The 17,076-nt window shown below is 40.2% G+C and overlaps 1 protein-coding gene across 1 annotated transcript in view; it reads left to right on the top strand.

The window, feature by feature from the left end:
* The window catches only part of ANKRD12 (ankyrin repeat domain 12), a 139,023-nt gene that overhangs the window by 115,766 nt on the left and 6,181 nt on the right, over nt 1-17,076 (top strand). Inside the window, 3 exon segments of the mRNA XM_017864677.1 lie at nt 1-2,773; nt 7,431-7,529; nt 13,223-13,366. Coding sequence (XP_017720166.1) covers nt 1-2,773; nt 7,431-7,529; nt 13,223-13,366 — 3,016 coding nt within the window.

A 17,076-nucleotide genomic window follows, 5' to 3' on the forward strand; every position in this document is an offset into this window, starting at 1 on the left:
AAAATCTAGAGATAAAGAAAGTATAAATATAACTAACTCCAAACACATACAGGAAGAAAAAAAATCAAGTATAGTAGACGGTAATAAAGCACAACATGAAAAACCCTTGTCCCTTAAAGAAAAAACAAAAGATGAACCTTTGAAAACTCCAGATGGAAAAGAAAAAGATAAGAAAGATATAGATAGATACAAAGAACGAGACAAACATAAAGATAAAATTCAACTAAATAGCTTACTCAAACTAAAATCTGAAGCAGATAAGCCTAAACCTAAGTCATCACCAGCGTCAAAAGATACCCGGCCTAAAGAAAAGAGGTTAGTGAATGATGATTTAATGCAGACAAGTTTTGAACGGATGCTAAGCCTTAAAGACCTAGAAATAGAACAGTGGCACAAAAAACATAAGGAAAAAATTAAGCAAAAAGAAAAGGAACGGTTGAGAAACCGTAACTGTTTAGAACTTAAAATAAAAGATAGAGAAAAAACAAAGCATACACCAACTGAATCCAAAAATAAAGAACTTACTAGGTCAAAGAGTTCAGAATTGACTGACGCATATACCAAGGAGAAACAACCTAAAGATGCTGTGAGTAACAGATCACAATCTGTTGACACCAAAAATGTAATGACTTTAGGGAAGTCATCTTTTGTTTCAGATAATAGCTTAAACAGGTCTCCTAGATCAGAAAATGAAAAACCGGGTCTCAGCTCCAGATCTGTATCCTTGATTTCTGTTGCTAGTTCAGAAGATTCCTGCCATACTACAGTGACAACCCCAAGGCCTCCAGTTGAGTATGACTCTGACTTTATGTTAGAGAGTTCAGAATCCCAAATGTCCTTTTCCCAGTCACCTTTTGTGTCAATTGCCAAATCTCCTGCCCTGCATGAAAGGGAACTGGACAGCCTGGCTGACTTGCCAGAGCGGATTAAACCACCGTATGCAAACAGACTTTCAACATCCCATCTTAGGTCATCTTCTGTAGAAGATGTTAAACTAATTATAAGCGAGGGGAGACCTACTGTAGAAGTTCGAAGATGTAGCATGCCTTCTGTCATTTGTGAACATACAAAACAATTCCAGACAATATCAGAAGAGAGCAATCAAGGTAGCTTATTAACTGTGCCAAGAGATACTAGTCCTTCTCCCAAACCTGAGGTATTCTCAAATGTGCCTGAAAGAGACCTTTCAAATATGTCTAACATACATTCCGGTTTTACAATTTCTCCAACTGGAGCTTCAAACAGCAAATATGTTTCAGCTGATAGAAATGTCATCAAGAATACTGCCCCAGTGGGCACTGTAATGGACAGTCCAGTGCATTTAGAGCCATCTAGTCAGGTTGGTGTGATCCAGAATAAGTCATGGGAGATGCCTGTTGATAGACTAGAGACATTAAGCACCAGAGACTTTATCTGCCCAAATTCTAACATACCCGATCAAGAATCCTCTCTTCAGAGTTTTTGTAATTCTGAAAATAAAATATTGAAAGAAAATGCTGATTTTTTATCCCTGCCCCAGACTGAACTGCCAGGAAACTCTTGCGCTCAGGATCCAGCATCCTTTATGCCTTCACAGCAGCCTTGCTCCTTCCCCAGCCAATCACTTTCAGATGCTGAATCGATTTCTAAACATATGTCTTTGTCATATGTTGCCAATCAAGAGCCAGGTATTTTGCAGCAAAAAAATGCAGTTCAGATTAGTAGTTCTGTTTTAGATACTGATAATGAATCTACAAAAGATACAGAAAATACTTTTGTCCTAGGAGATGTTCAAAAAACAGATGCCTTTGTCCCGGTGTACTCTGACAGCACTATTCAAGAAGCATCACCAAACTTTGAGAAGGCTTATACTTTACCTGTGTTACCATCAGAAAAGGACTTCAATGGAAATGATGCCTCTACCCAGCTAAATACACATTATGCATTTAGCAAACTAACTTACAAGTCTTCCAGTGGCCATGAAGTTGAGAATAGCACAACTGATATTCAGGTCATTTCACATGAAAAAGAAAATAAACTGGAGAGTTTGGTTTTAACTCATTTGAATAGGTGTGATTCTGATTTATGTGAAATGAATGCAGGGATGCCAAAAGGAAACCTAAATGAACAAGATCCAAAACATTGTCCTGAAAGTGAAAAGTGTTTGCTTTCCATAGAAGATGAAGAATCTCAACAAAGCATTTTATCAAGTCTGGAAAACCATTCACAACAGTCAGCTCAACCAGAAATGCAGAAATATGGTCAGTTAGTTAAAGCAGAATTAGAAGAAAATGCCGAAGATGATAAAACTGAAAACCAAATTCCTCAAAGAATGACTAGAAACAAAGCAAATACAATGGCAAATCAAAGCAAACAGATTCTTGCTAGCTGTACACTATTATCAGAAAAAGACAGTGAATCCTCATCTCCTAGAGGAAGAATAAGATTAACTGAAGATGACGATCCACAAATTCACCATCCACGGAAAAGGAAAGTGTCACGTGTACCTCAGCCTGTGCAAGTGAGTCCCTCTTTACTACAAGCAAAAGAGAAAACTCAGCAATCTCTGGCAGCCATTGTAGATTCTCTGAAACTAGATGAGATTCAGCCATACAGTTCAGAGAGAGCAAATCCATATTTTGAGTACTTGCACATAAGGAAAAAAATAGAAGAAAAACGCAAATTATTGTGTAGTGTGATTCCTCAAGCACCTCAGTATTATGACGAATATGTAACATTTAACGGATCCTATCTCCTGGATGGAAACCCCTTAAGCAAGATTTGTATTCCCACAGTAAGTAACATCATCCCTTCCTATACACCTGTAAGACTGCCCAATAGAAGTATAACGCTAGCCACATAGGTAATTTGAAGTTTTCTAGTAGATAGATTCTTTCAGCAAAACCGTCTGTTAATGAGTCAAGAAGTATAAAGCTAGTAACGTTCTTCTTTCATTCCCCAACTTTATTTTCCCTTAAAGAGTAAGAAATTTTAGCGGAAATAATATATAGTGACATAGCCTTGAAATATAGGTACAACTATAAAAAACAAATTTAAATTAGAACTTTGTACAAATGATTTCAGTAAAAATCATTTCAGATGAACCATATTAGATTGCTGCCTTAAATCAGTCTATTGACTTCATATATGTATACATTTATTGTATAAATTTATCCAGGTATTTATACACAGACTATATAGAGTCTGCATATGTATTGTAAACACCTAAATGTGTTATATTTGTACTGTCACCTTTTCTTACTCTTGCAAAGGTGATGTAATTCAAGTTTGACTTCCTTGAAACAATTCTTGGGATATATCTAGTTATATTAGAAGTTTAGCTGTATCAAATATTGTTCTAAAAGGGACTATAAGCAGAGGTGAGAAATATTCCTGGATGTAGTGGGAAGTTTTTTTTAATTTTCATTTTTTAATGAGAATTACTAAAGTAGCAAAACACAGCACAATATAGTAGAAAGCACTGTAGATTTCCAATTCGCATATATTACTGCAGTCTGGATTTTGCTACAGACCCACACTGTGTGATCTTAAATAATTCATTTCCCGTCTCTGATCCTTAGTTTTCACATCTGTAAAACAAGAATAACTGTCTACCCTACTTCAAAGCAGGTTGAAATAGTATATACTAAAGCCCATTAAAACTTTTAAACACTATATAGATTTAAGGTGGTTACCGTTGTTTTATACAGCTGCAAATCACTGTAAGGGTCGTATTTATCCAAGCTAATATATGAACTCCAGACTTGTACATAAAATGCTGTGTGTTTGAGTTTACTGGACTGAAACTCGTTTACTTAAAATTTAGTTAGAAAAATAATAAAGACCAGAATAACAAAAATCTTGTGGGCACTACATTCTTTTTCTTACTTTCCAATATGGCTTTATCCATTTGTTTCTTCCCAGCCAACTAATTGCCATTTTATGAAAGTAATCTTTCCTCACATTTATGTAATCCAATTATAGAACCCATTAGAAATTACAAAGTGGAGGCCAGGCCTGATGACAATAACTGTAATCCCAATACGTTAGGAGGCCAAGGTGGAAAGACCACTTGAGGCCAGGAGTTCAAGACCAACAAGATGTCTACAAAATAAAATGAAAATGAAACAAATGTGGTAAAACATACCCAGAGTCAGTTGTTTATCCTTCCAGTACTTTAGTCATAATTTAACCAGAATGCTGCCATTTTTCCAGAAGAAATCAGGGGGAGTAAAACTGCAGGTCAAATCCCCAAAATCAAATGAACAGGGAGGAAAACGAGATCTGTTACAATCTAGTCTCTGCTGTGGCCACTGATTACACACTACAGAAATCTTGAAGGGGTTCCAAGAGTGGATGATAAAAGGAAAGTGAATCCATGAGTAGCTGTCAAGGGAGTATTGTCAAGACTCCTGGGACCCGGATATGGAAAGACACATCTCCAAGCATGATTTACTTAAAAGGTAGAGGAGGAAAACAGCAGAGGGAAAGCTTCCTCAGAGAACCTCCGTATCTCTTTGGTGAATTTCCCTTTCTGCTATATGTGATCTATGTTAATGATTCCCACATTTAAATATCCTGCCCAGATCTCTCTCCTTGACTTCTTTTTTGTAACTGCATAGCTCCACCTGAATGTCCATAAGCTTCAGAAACTCAGTAAGTCAGCACTGAGCTGAACTTACCCAAGAACCTGCTTCTCTTTCTCCTCTCCTGTCCCCTCCTGTGGCCTCTCTTATCACCCTCCAGTTCTCACACTAAGCCTCAAGTCTCTCTGAGGTGTCCCCTCTTGTTTATGTTTATTGGGACAGTCACCAGTATTTTTCGAACCTATTTCCTTCACTCCCTCCTCCATCTCACACCAACACAATAGTAATCTGCTTCCTCAATTCCTTGCCTACAATGTTGTCCCCATAGTGTCTGTTCACACAGAGCAGCAAGCTGTCAGACCTTTCATGGTTCTCTATTACTTAACCCTAACATGTTCTACATAATACCTCTTCCACAGTATGTTATTTAAAAACCTCCTGTGCAAATGGGGGAGGCTTCCATGGTCAAGTAAGTTTGGGAAGCACTTTTAATCTAAAAATAGGTTCACTGCAGAACTTACCAGAAACTTTGATGTATTGGGAGTTTTCTAAGTGGGTACATTTATACAAGTATACAGTGTTTTCCAAACGTGTTCTTGGAAGCATTTTTGTAGATCTTTACAGAATTGTAAGATTGTAAAGAATTGTAAGAGATATTGTGGGCCCAATCTTCTGTGGAACATACTTTAAGAAAAGCACATTTACAGCATAGACTGCAGCCTGCATCACTGCCCCCGCTGATCTCTTCTGCGATCTTAAGTTCTTAGAAGATCAGATTTGACAAAATGGTGTGAAATGAGGATGACGAGAGTAATAGCAAAACCCAATTCCTTTTGCACCAACCTGGAGCTGTCTGCAGATACCGTTCTGTTTGTTTTTGCATGCCATCCTCTTCTGGGAATTACCTCTCTCCGTCCTTTTCCTTTCTTCCCACATGACTCATTTCACTAACTCTTTAACTCCCGCACTTCCTATAAGATGCAGGTCAGGCATTTACCCTCTTGAGGAAGCTTTCTCTGGCACCTCAGTATCAGACAGTAGATAATCCGTCTTCTACATTCCTTGAAATAACTAGAGGCCTGTATGGTTTTCTAATACTAAAACAGCACCAAACTGCCTATAACTCATGCTAAATTTAAAGCAGTTCACAGGATGCAGAAATCAAACAAACGGAGTACTTCTTTTAGAGGCCTGAGAAATGATCAGTTCCAGTAAGTTATTTGTCCTGTAGAATTTTCCACATTGTGATTCAACTGATTGAGTCTTTGTGGTTGTATTTAACATATTTTCAGTCTCTGCTGATCATAGAGTCTGTAGAGCCAGGTGTGATTTTTGTCGAGCTTTTCATATATGGTGTTATGTTATGATTCCTGTGGCACTCCATCAAGAAGTGGAAAATACCTGGTTGTCCCACTTTCATATAGAATTGACTGTTAAACCAGAAGTGTTATAACTTGCCAAAACATACTGAGATATCTTCCTTTGCCCTAATGTGCTAGCAGTAATTATAAGCAACAATAAGAGGGGGAAAATACAAATTCTCCAAGGGGTAGAAAAAGAGTATTTAGGGATCACAGATGTTTTTTGCCATCTCTTGGATATCTTTTGTTTTGTTTTGTTTTTAAACTTATGAGACAGGGCTTCACTGTGTTGCCCAGGCTGGAGTGCAGTGGTACAATCATAGTGTACTGCAGCCTCAAACTCCTGGACTCAAGCTGTCCTCCCATCTCAGCTTCTTGAGTTGCTGAGGCTACAGGCGGACGCCACCACATATTGAGACCCCATATTGATGGCTCTCAATATGTTGCCCAGGCTGGTGTCAAACTCCTAGTCTCAAGCAGTCCTACTTCAGCCTCCCAAAGTGATGGGATTACAGGTGAGAGCCACCATGCCCAGCCAAGATGTCCCTTTTTTTGTGCGTGTTTTTGAGACAGAATCTTGCTCTGTCACCCAGACTAGAATGCGAATGCAGTGGCATGATCTCAACTCACTGCAACCTCCGCCTCCTGAGTTCAAGCGATTCTCCTGCCTCAGCCTCCTGAGAAGCTGGGATTACAGGCATGCACCACTACACCTGGCTAATTTTTGTATTTTTAGTAAAGACAGGACCACCATTTAATCAGGCTGGTCTCAAACTCCTAACCTCATGATCCACCCACCTCAGCCTCCCAAAGTGCTGGGATTACAGGTGTGAACCACCGTGCCTGGCCAGTGTATCTTACTTTAACAGTGGAGTTACATGCATAGATTGAATCAGCTTCCTTAACCTCCAGTATCTACCAGAAAACACAGTTCACTACAATATCAAATTAGAGATGAACCAAAAGCTTTTAGGAGTATGAATAGACAAAGTCATGTGGGATATTACATGTAATAAAGTTTGAAAAAAAATTCTTTAGACCATTTCATCTGCTTTTATAAAAGAATTAAATGTAACACTCAGGACTTTAGTGTTTGATACTGTATTATCTCTGCAGACAGACCTCACTATGTAGATACAATTGAACTGCTTTCATCTTTAGGAGTGTTTCCTCCACGTTTATACCAGCTGTTCTGGTTCTGCAACTCCTCCCTCCTCCCCTCCTTGTCTGTGAGCTGACACTTACTGATGATCTAAAATGTGTCTGGTAGTCCTTCTAATTTGCTGTTTGAAATTTGTTGTGGCCTTAGAATCAAAACATCTAAACTGTGCTCAATGTTTCAAACAGAAGTAACAACCAGTTCTATAATTAGTGCTGTATTATTTAATTCACAGGACATCGGAATTTGATTTTTTTATGCACTAAAAGGGTTTAATTTTAAAAGAATAGCCCATTATTGTAAATAAAACCTAATATTTTAAACTATATATATCTTTTTAATTAGATTACACCACCACCTTCACTGTCAGATCCACTTAAAGAGCTTTTTCGGCAACAAGAAGTTGTAAGGATGAAACTACGTTTGCAACACAGTATTGAAAGGGTAAGAAATGTTTAAATTTGTACCTATGCTGAAAACAACTGGTTTTACCAATACATTAAAATGGCCAATAATTTTTTATTAGTGGATTTTTAAAATTTAGAACCATTTTGAGAAATGGTTTGGTTTTATCTTGTGTTTAATTAGATGGAAAAATTTTAAGCCTATTTTAGGATTGCTGCTCCCATATTATAATTTATGTTGAATATATTTTTAATATGTAAGTCTCTGTCTTCTTGTTATTTGTTGAATTTGTAGAATTATAACAGTAGATTCCTAGTGGAATATTTGAATTTCCAAGTTTTGGAATCGTTGCTTGGTTCCAGCTATTTCAGGGCAAAAGGGCAAAATACTTACAAAGGCTATGCTTATTTGTCCACGTAGGTCTGCCTTAGTATCGGCCTTCCAGTGGTTAGTCTTGGCTTGAAATTACAGGAAGAAAAACCTTTATCAGAGTATTTATAGAAATTATAAGTCATTTCACTTGGATTTACAAAATACAGTATGTTCTTAATTTTGGGTGAAGGTTGAGGACCTCTGAAAATGTGGTGTAAACTATGATCCTTCTTCACAAAAATATATCCATACCCATATGCAAACAAAATTTGTATATAATTTCTTTGATTCATACATGATCGATTTTCTTGGCACAGGTTCTTAACTTTTTTCCTACTGTGGACTTCGGTAACAGTCTGGGAAATTTGGAACCTCTTCTCAGAATGTTTTTAAATAAAAAAAAATTCATAGGATTACAAAGAGAAGCAACAAATAAAAGAAGCACAATACAGAATTTACAACACTGCGTGGCCCATTGACAGTGCGCAGTTTGTCAGCAATAAGAAGTTAGGTAATACAACATACATCAGTAGCTGTTTCAACTGTCAGACGTTTGAAGTCACCTGGTATATATTCATCTGTGTACCTGTCCAGGTTACAGAAAGTCTTGCCACCTTACAGTTAAGAATTCTTACTTGAATTGTGCAATTTTTGTAGAACTTTAACACATAACAGAATGATAACATCTTCCATGTATTTGACCAATAAACAATTTAGAATTGCAGAATACTCGAGGGCAACTTTAAATGTCTAACTGATGTGAGAACAAAACACTTCACTGTGTGGTGGCTCAGTAACTACTAGCTACAAAATTGCTTGATCTTGGCCAGCTATGTCATACAAGTATCGCTACACAGAACTGCAGTTAGGTGTCATGTAGCAGCAGATCTCATAACTGCAGGGATTTTGTTTTGTTCTGCTTTTTGAGACAGTCTCACTGTCACCCAGGTTGGCAGTGGTGTGATCATCATGGCTCACTGCAGCCTCAACCTTCCAGGCTGAAACCATCCTTTTGCCTCAGCCTCCCAAATAGCTGGAACTACAAGCATGCACCACCACACCCAGCTAATTTTTAAAAAAATTTTTTTGCCAGGCGTGGTGGCTCATGCCTGTAATCCCAGCACTTTGGGATCATCCTGGCTAACACGGTGAAACCCCGTCTCTACTAAAAATACAAAAAATTAGCCTGGCGTGGTGGCGGGCACCTGTAGTCCCAGCTACTCAGGAGGCTGAGGCAAGAGAATGGTGTGAACCCGGGAGGCGGAGGTTGCAGTGAGCTGAGATCATGCCACTGTACTCCAGCCTGGGCGACAGAGCGTGAGACTCCGTCTCTTAAAAGAAAAAAAATTTTATAGAGATGGGGTCCCACTATGTTACCCAGGCTGGTCTGAAACTCCTGGGCTCAAGTGATCCTCCTGCCTTAGCCTTCCAAAGTGCTGGGATTATAGGCATGAGCCATTGTGACCAGCCACTGCTGGAATTTTGAAGAAGAATAAAAATTTGGGAGGATATCAGTACATCTATAATACATTAATAATTTAGAAATATTTGTGATTTCTATGAATGACAAAGCTGCAGATACTCTGATTCTACTGTGGTTTGTAGACATATTTATGATTGAAAGAAATGCCAGTCGGAGGCTAGTGAAAATAAAGACATAATTTTTTCCAATCCAAGTTCACAGACTACCCTACCCCCATTTTATCCTCAGGTTTCTTGAGGGTTTGAGGACCTCAAGGTAAGAGCTATGCTGTTCAAGGGTCATTTTCCCCACAGAAAATGGTAACATTTGAATGCTATACTAAATGAACAAACCAAGTTTACAGGCCCATTCCCTCAGAACCTCCCCATGCCACACTCTACCACCCAGGAAACTAAGAGGAAGCAATACATTGGCACACCCATAACCTGTCCTTAGAGGACACTGAGAGGCTCTGCCCTAGGGATTTAAGAATCCCTTAAATTCTAGGGATTTAAAATTAAGAATGCTGATCGAAAGTATACTATTTAGATTGTCAGTTAAGCAACATTTATAATAAAATAACATCTCAATTATTTTAGGAGGGGAGAGGCTCTGACTTTAGAAAATGTGTTTCTTGGCCGGGCGCGGTGGCTCATGCCTGTTATCCCAGCACTTTGGGAGGCCGGGGCGGGTGGATCACCTGAGGTCAGGAGTTCGAGACCAGCCTGGCCAACTTGATTTCAGCCTGGTGAAATCGCATCTCTACTAAAAATGCAAAAATTAGCCAGGCATGGTGGTGGGCACCTGTAGTCCCAGCTACTCTGGAGACTGAGGCAGGATAATCACTTGAACCTGGGAGGCAGAGGTTGCCGTGAGCTGAGATCGCGCCATTGCATTCCAGCCTGGACGACAGAGTGGGACTCCGTCTCAAAAAAAAGAAGATGTATTTCTCACATGGTGTTTGCTTTTGAGGGATTTTTGGTTGTTGCTCTTAATCTCTACAGTGCTACAACCAGCTTTCTAGGAAGACACATCTAGCTGTTTTTTCTTTGGCGTCAAGGTTTTGGATATGTATTACTTCAAGTTGCACTTTAAATTGCACTTAATAAAAGTGTTAGGCCTACCTCTTTGAATATCATTTGTCATACAAGAATTAAGTTAATTAGGACCATGTTTCTTTTTTTCGTGAATTTATGAAAACATTAAAACTCTGCAATAATACATATTTGGATATATTGTGGCCTGTTTTCTCCATCAGGAGAAGACCAAAGTTCCTTGGAGTTGAGGAGAGAATGGGAAACATGGTGGGGAGGAGAAGACAAGGCACATTCTTTGTATTCTCCCAGCCCAGGCTTCCAGACAGGGCCAATAAAATGGTATCTGTCATGAAACTGGCAAGTTCGTGGAGTCACTTGCCCTCTCCATGAAGTCCCAGCCGGCCACAGGTCCCAGGGTTACCCCCATTGATGTTTAGGCCAAAGAGTGTAGTCAGGGCCAGACGGCACAATCTGTAGCCAAGATTAGAATGGGTTGGGGTCTGCAGCTGGACCCCAGGAATTCTCAGTTTGCTAAATGCAGAAGATGGCCTAGATCATTTTATGAACCTTGTGGTCGAGTGACTCTGCATATTACATAATTAGTTTTGGTCCCCACTGAATACATTCAGGCAGGATTTTATTGTGTGTGTCAGGTTTACAAGTAGTTGACGTCATCATACAGTATGTTTATTTCTATAAAAATATTCAGTATAAAAAAGCTGCCAACACAAAGGCATACCACTTCACACCCAGTAGAATGGCTGTGATCGAAAAGACAGATGTAACAAGTGCTGGCGAGGATGTGAAGAAATTAGAACCCTCCCATTGCTGATAGGAATGTGAAATGACACAGCTACTGTGGCACAGTTGGATGGTGCCTCAACAAGTTGCACAGAGTCACCAGATGACCCGACAGTTCCACTCCTACTTATTTATCCAAGAGAAATGAAAACATGCATCCAAACAAAAACTTGAGTGTGAACGTTTATAGCAGCATTTGTTATATTAGCCTCAAAGTGTAAACAGCCTGTAGGGGAGGCAAAAGTTAACCTCCACCATCTTAAGATCTCCAGCTGGGCCTTAAGGTCAACTCAGCCTCCCAAAGCATTGAGATTACAGGCGGAAGCCACCGTGCCTGGCCAGCATGTTTTAGGTGATTTTTATCTTTCTTCATCTGACGTAGATAAACAGGAGAAAAAAGTGCAGATTTATTTCCTATAAGGTTTATGTGACATGGGAGCCAAAGAAGTGGCAAAACCTGAGTGATTTTATGCTAGGTTGAAGAAAGAAAGGCGGCTGTGGAAAAGTCACTGAAATCCACTGGAAGGCTAAAGGAAGATGAAGGTTATTTTAACAAGGTCTGTTTGTACAGAATTCTCTTGGCCTTGACTCCCTGTCACTGGTCATAAGAATGTTTCTTTCCTCCTGGTTTCAGGAGAGCATCTTTCCCATGGGAGTTTTATCTCTGGCTTTCAGGTAGAAAGGGGAGGTCAGAGCACTCTTGAGCCTGCTGACTTCAAATTGCCTTTAGCTCAAAATAATCCTTATGCCAAAGAGGCGTATTTTGGGGTAGCATTTTCTGCCACTCTTCAAGCCCAAATGTCTATCAACTGATGAATAAATAAAATGTGGTATATCCATGCAGTAGAACATATTTTTCAGCCATAAAATGGGATAAAGTACTGATGCATGCTACAACATGGATGAACCTTGAAATCATTATGCCAGATGAAAGAAGTCAATCATGAAAGACCACATATTTGCATGTTGTATGATTCCATGTATATTAAATGTTCAAGATAGGTAATTCATAGAGACAAAAGTTAGGTTGGTGGTTACTAGGAGCATAGAGGAAGGGGGTGCAGGGAATAAGGAATGACTGCTGATGGGTAGCAGGTTTCTTTTTGGAGTGATGGAAATGTTCTGGTGATGGTGGAACATCTTAGTCAATACACTAAAAGCCACTATTTTATACCACCATACTTTGAAAAATAATTTTAAAGTAGAGAAACTGCTAGTTTCGGAGAGAGAAAATGTATTTCTACTTTTGCAACACTGGGAGTTCTCAAATTTCTTAAGCCTACTGTGAAGAGAAGACTACTCTGAAATTTGGATTCTTTAGCTTGTGTGTATGTGTGTGTGTGTTGGTTTTGTTTGTAGAGATGTGGTCTTGCCACTATGCCTGGCCTAACAAATTGTTTTTGAAATAAGATAAAATCACTTAAAATATTCAGGCCAGGTATGTGGGTCACACCTCTAATCCCAGCACTTTGGGAGGCTGAGAGAGGAGAATCACTTGAGCCCAGGAGATGGTGACCAGCCTGGGCAACATAGTGAGACCCCTATTTCTACAAAAAAATTTAAACTAATAATTAGCCAAGTGTGGTGGTCCGCACCTATAGTACTAGCTACTCAGAAGGCTGAGGTGGAAAGATTGCTGGAGCCCAGGATTTTGAGATTACAGTGAGCTATGATCATGCCTGCACACCGGCCTGGGTGACAGAGTGAGAAGAGGCCAGGCACAGTGGCTCACACCTGTCATCTCAGCACTTTAAGAGGCTGAGGTGGGAGGATCACTTGAGCCCAGCATTTTGAAACCAGTCTGGGCAACATAGTGAGACTTCGTCTCTAAAAATATATATACATTTTTAATTGGCTGGGCTTGATGACGTACCCCTGTAGTCCCAGCTACTAGGGAGACTGAGGTGGGAGGATCGCTTGAGCCCAGGAGGTCAAGGCTGCAGTGAACTGTGATCACACCACTGCACTCCAGCCTAGGCGAGAGAGTAAGATTGTTCTTTAAAAAAAAAAAAAAAAAAACTGTTGAAGAATTTATGTTTTTCAATTCTCTATTCAACTAGGAAAAACTCATTGTATCCAACGAACAAGAAGTTTTGCGAGTTCATTACAGAGCTGCAAGAACACTGGCAAATCAAACACTGCCATTTAGTGCTTGTACTGTTTTGCTGGATGCCGAAGTATACAATGTACCATTGGACTCTCAGGTAAAATGTTTGTTGATACATTTAGAAGGAATGCACTGAAAAAATGCAAATTGGCTGTTTTTAGAATATATTTCCGTGGAAAGAACTTGAATTCAACAATCATTAAGGTCAAAGAAGAAAAACTCAAGCCAGAGTACTTCTAGATCAACTGGTCCTCCATTTTCTACAGCACTGTAAACATTAGGTTTCTGTTATAAAAACAGATGATCACAAAACACCTGTACGTTTAGGATAGTGCCCTTATAGGTACATGTAATTTGTTTCTAAAGTGAGTGTTTATACCTTTAGTTCTGACCTTCAGGCAGCTAGAAAGCTATTGTACACTGAAAAATAGTGCAGCTAGATGGTACCTCTAAGTTGTGACAGTCCTAAAAACAGTGAATCTTCTGGTTTAACATTGAATGTTGGTGGAATACATGAATTGTGGAAGACTGGAGAAATACCTTCAATAAAGTTTACTGCTGCATATAAATTATATGAATTCAGAACCAGTCATATTTTCAGAATTTTTTTTTTTTTTTTTTTTGAGGCAGAGTCTCACTCTGTCACCAGGGCTGGAGTGCAGTGGCCGGATCTCAGCTCACTGCAAGCTCCGCCTCCCGGGTTTACGCCGTTCTCCTGCCTCAGCCTCCCGAGTAGCTGGGACTACAGGCGCCCGCCACTTCGCCCGGCTAGTTTTGTATTTTAGTAGAGACGGGGTTTCACCGTGTTAGCCAGGATGGTCTCGATCTCATGACCTTGTGATCCGCCCATCTCGGCCTCCCAAAGTGCTGGGATTACAGGCTTGAGCCACCGCGCCCGGCCTAGTTTTCAGAATTTTTTTATGGCTCATAAACCAGAAAAGAAAGAATTTAATGATTAAAATTTTTATAATAAACAGTGAAGGATTATCACCTGAAAACAGACTAGGAAATGCTGTGTTAAGGAAATAAGCTAGTAATACAAAGGATAATAAGGTATATCACAGAAAATATTTTAGACTCTTCTGAGCTTTATTTTTCTCATCTATAAAAGAATCAAGATTGAACTAGATAGGGAGGTTTCAAACTTAAGGCACCGGATGGGCGTGGTGTCTCATGCCTGTAATCCCAGCACTTTGGGAGGCCAAAGTGGGCAATCACTTGAGCTCAGGAGTTCAAGACCAGCCTGGGAAACATGGTGAAACCCCATCTGTACAAAAAGATATAAAAATTAACTGGGTGTGGTGAGACACACCTGTAGTCCCAGCTACCAAGGAGGCTTAGGTAGGAGGATCGGTTGAGCCTGGGAGGTCAAGGCTGCAGTGAGCTGGATTGCACTACTGCAGTCAAGCCTGGGCAACAGAGTAAGACCCTGTCTCAAAAAAAAAAAAAAACACTTTAAGGCACCAACTTTTATTTCAAATGAAAGTGTTCAGAGATATCTGAGGACGCTATTAACATGAATAATTGGATCTCTTCAGAAAGAACTGTGTGATTAAAGAAATAGGCACTGGAGAGGCCACCACTGAGGGACTTCTTTTTTTTTTTTTTTTTTTTTTTGAGACGGAGCTCGCTCTGTCACCCCAGGCTGGAGTGGCAGTGGCCCAAATCCTCAGCTCCACTGCAAGCTCCGCCTTCCCAAGGTTCACGCCAATTCTCCTGCCTCAGCCTCCCAAAGTAGACCTGGGACGGTACAGGCGCCCGCCCACCTCGCCCGGCTGGTTTTTTGTATTTTAGTAGACGACGTGGGTTTCAGCCATGCTTACGCCAGGATCGGTCTCGATCTCCTGACCTCCGTGATCCCGCCCGTCTCGGCTAAATGGCTGGGGATTACAGGCTTGAGCCACCGCGCCCGACCGGGACTTTCTATAACTTTCATATTTAAAGATGTTTAAAGGGAAGAATGGATAGTTTTTAATAACTGCGATTAACAGTTTAACCATGTTCTTACAGGCTGGACTAAACAGTGGTATCTTGAGGTCTTTTCAAGTTTTGAGCAGGCACAGAGTAATGAAATGAATTTTAGAGCAATATAAATTGAGCTTTATAATCAAGCTACAATGAAAAGTCTCTTGAAGATTTCTAGCTCAGAATGGTTGAGTAAACATACATACCTGTTGATTTCTTCTTTCTCCCAAAACTCATTGAAATGACAAAAGACGCAAAAATTTAAAAGCCTGGCACGGTGGCGCATGCCTGGGGCCCCAGCTACCCCCAGTGGCTAAGATAGGAGGATGGATTAAGCCAAGGAGTTCGAGCCTGCAGTGAGGTGTGATTGCGCCGCTGCACTCCAGCCTGGGTGACAGAGTGACACCCTGTTTCTTAAAAATAATTAATTAAATTCATTAAAAAGAAATTCATAGCAGACCTGGAAATTGAGGTGGGAAACTAACTGTTAGACAAAAACATTAAGGAATTTCTGATAAGATTTAAAATAGATGAAAACATGTTGGTAATCAAATACAGCAGAGTTGAGGAATGCCCAATATCATATAGGTTAAAAGACAATTTTAAAATAAATGCTTTTCCTGGAACAGTATAAATTTTCAGTTATAAAGGGATTTTGAGAATTTGAGTAATTCATTTTACCCTGCCCCAGATTTTCTTAGTGATCCAGACCACCTGACTTTAGATTAAATTAAGCTTGCTGAGATCCTTTTGTGGATCATAAGCCTGATGATTGGGGTTTCACACTGTGTGAGACAGGCCTCTCTCAAACCTTGTTGCATTGTGCACACATTACCTGTCTGACATGGGGTAAGAAATTTAGCTTGATGAGATACCAAAATGTGAGGTGTATTCTCTTGACAGAGAGAAACTTAGGCTAAAAACATTTCTGCATTTTTGGTGACTTACTTAAATATGGAACTGTTATCTACCGTTTTACAGCTGGCTTTAGAGTAGAAGGTCTCAGGTAGCGTGGGTATTTCCTATGGGAATAGCCTTGGAAGGAACTAAAGGGAAGAAAGTCTACTTTTCTTTGGGTAGGGGCTTGGATCATCCATTAGTCTACTCTCTTATCATTTCTTCCTTTTCAAAATAAACTTGTTTGAGCACCTGAAATGCGGTGAAGAAAAATAAATAAATAAAGTTGTAATATTTAAAAGAGCCAACAATATACATTTTAAATAGTCAAAACATCTAACTTGGAGACAAAGAAATTATAACTGCTAAAAATGTGAGTGGTGGCCAGGCACGGTGGCTTACACCTGTAATCCCAGCACTTTGGGAGGCCGAGGTGGGCAGATCACAAGGTCAGGAGTTCGAGACCGGCCTGGCCCATATGGTGAAACCCCGTCTCTACTAAAAATACAAAAATTAGCCAGGCATGGTGACGGATGCCTGTAATCCCAGCTACCTGGGAGGCTGAGGCAGGAGAATCGCCTGAACCTGGGAGGTGGAGACTGCAGTGAGTCAAGATCACGCCATTGCACTCCAGCCTGGCTAACAGAGCAAGACTCTGTCTCAAAAAAAAATAAATTGGCCGGGCGCGGTGGCTCAAGCCTGTAATCCCAGCACTTTGGGAGGCCGAGACGGGCGGATCACGAGGTCAGGAGATCAAGACCATCCTGGCTAACATGGTGAAACCCCGTCTCTACTAAAAATACAAAAAACTAGCCGGGCGACCTGGCGGGTGCCTGTAGTCCCAGCTACTAGGGAGGCTGAGGCAGGAGAATGGCGTGAACCCGGGAGGCGGAGCTTGCAGTGAGCTGAGATCCGGCCACTGCACTCCAGCCTGGGCGACAGAGC

The sequence above is a fragment of the Rhinopithecus bieti genome, unplaced genomic scaffold (genome assembly GCF_001698545.2).
Source record: "Rhinopithecus bieti isolate Rb0 unplaced genomic scaffold, ASM169854v2 scaffold_73682, whole genome shotgun sequence".
Taxonomy (NCBI): Eukaryota; Metazoa; Chordata; class Mammalia; order Primates; family Cercopithecidae; genus Rhinopithecus; species Rhinopithecus bieti.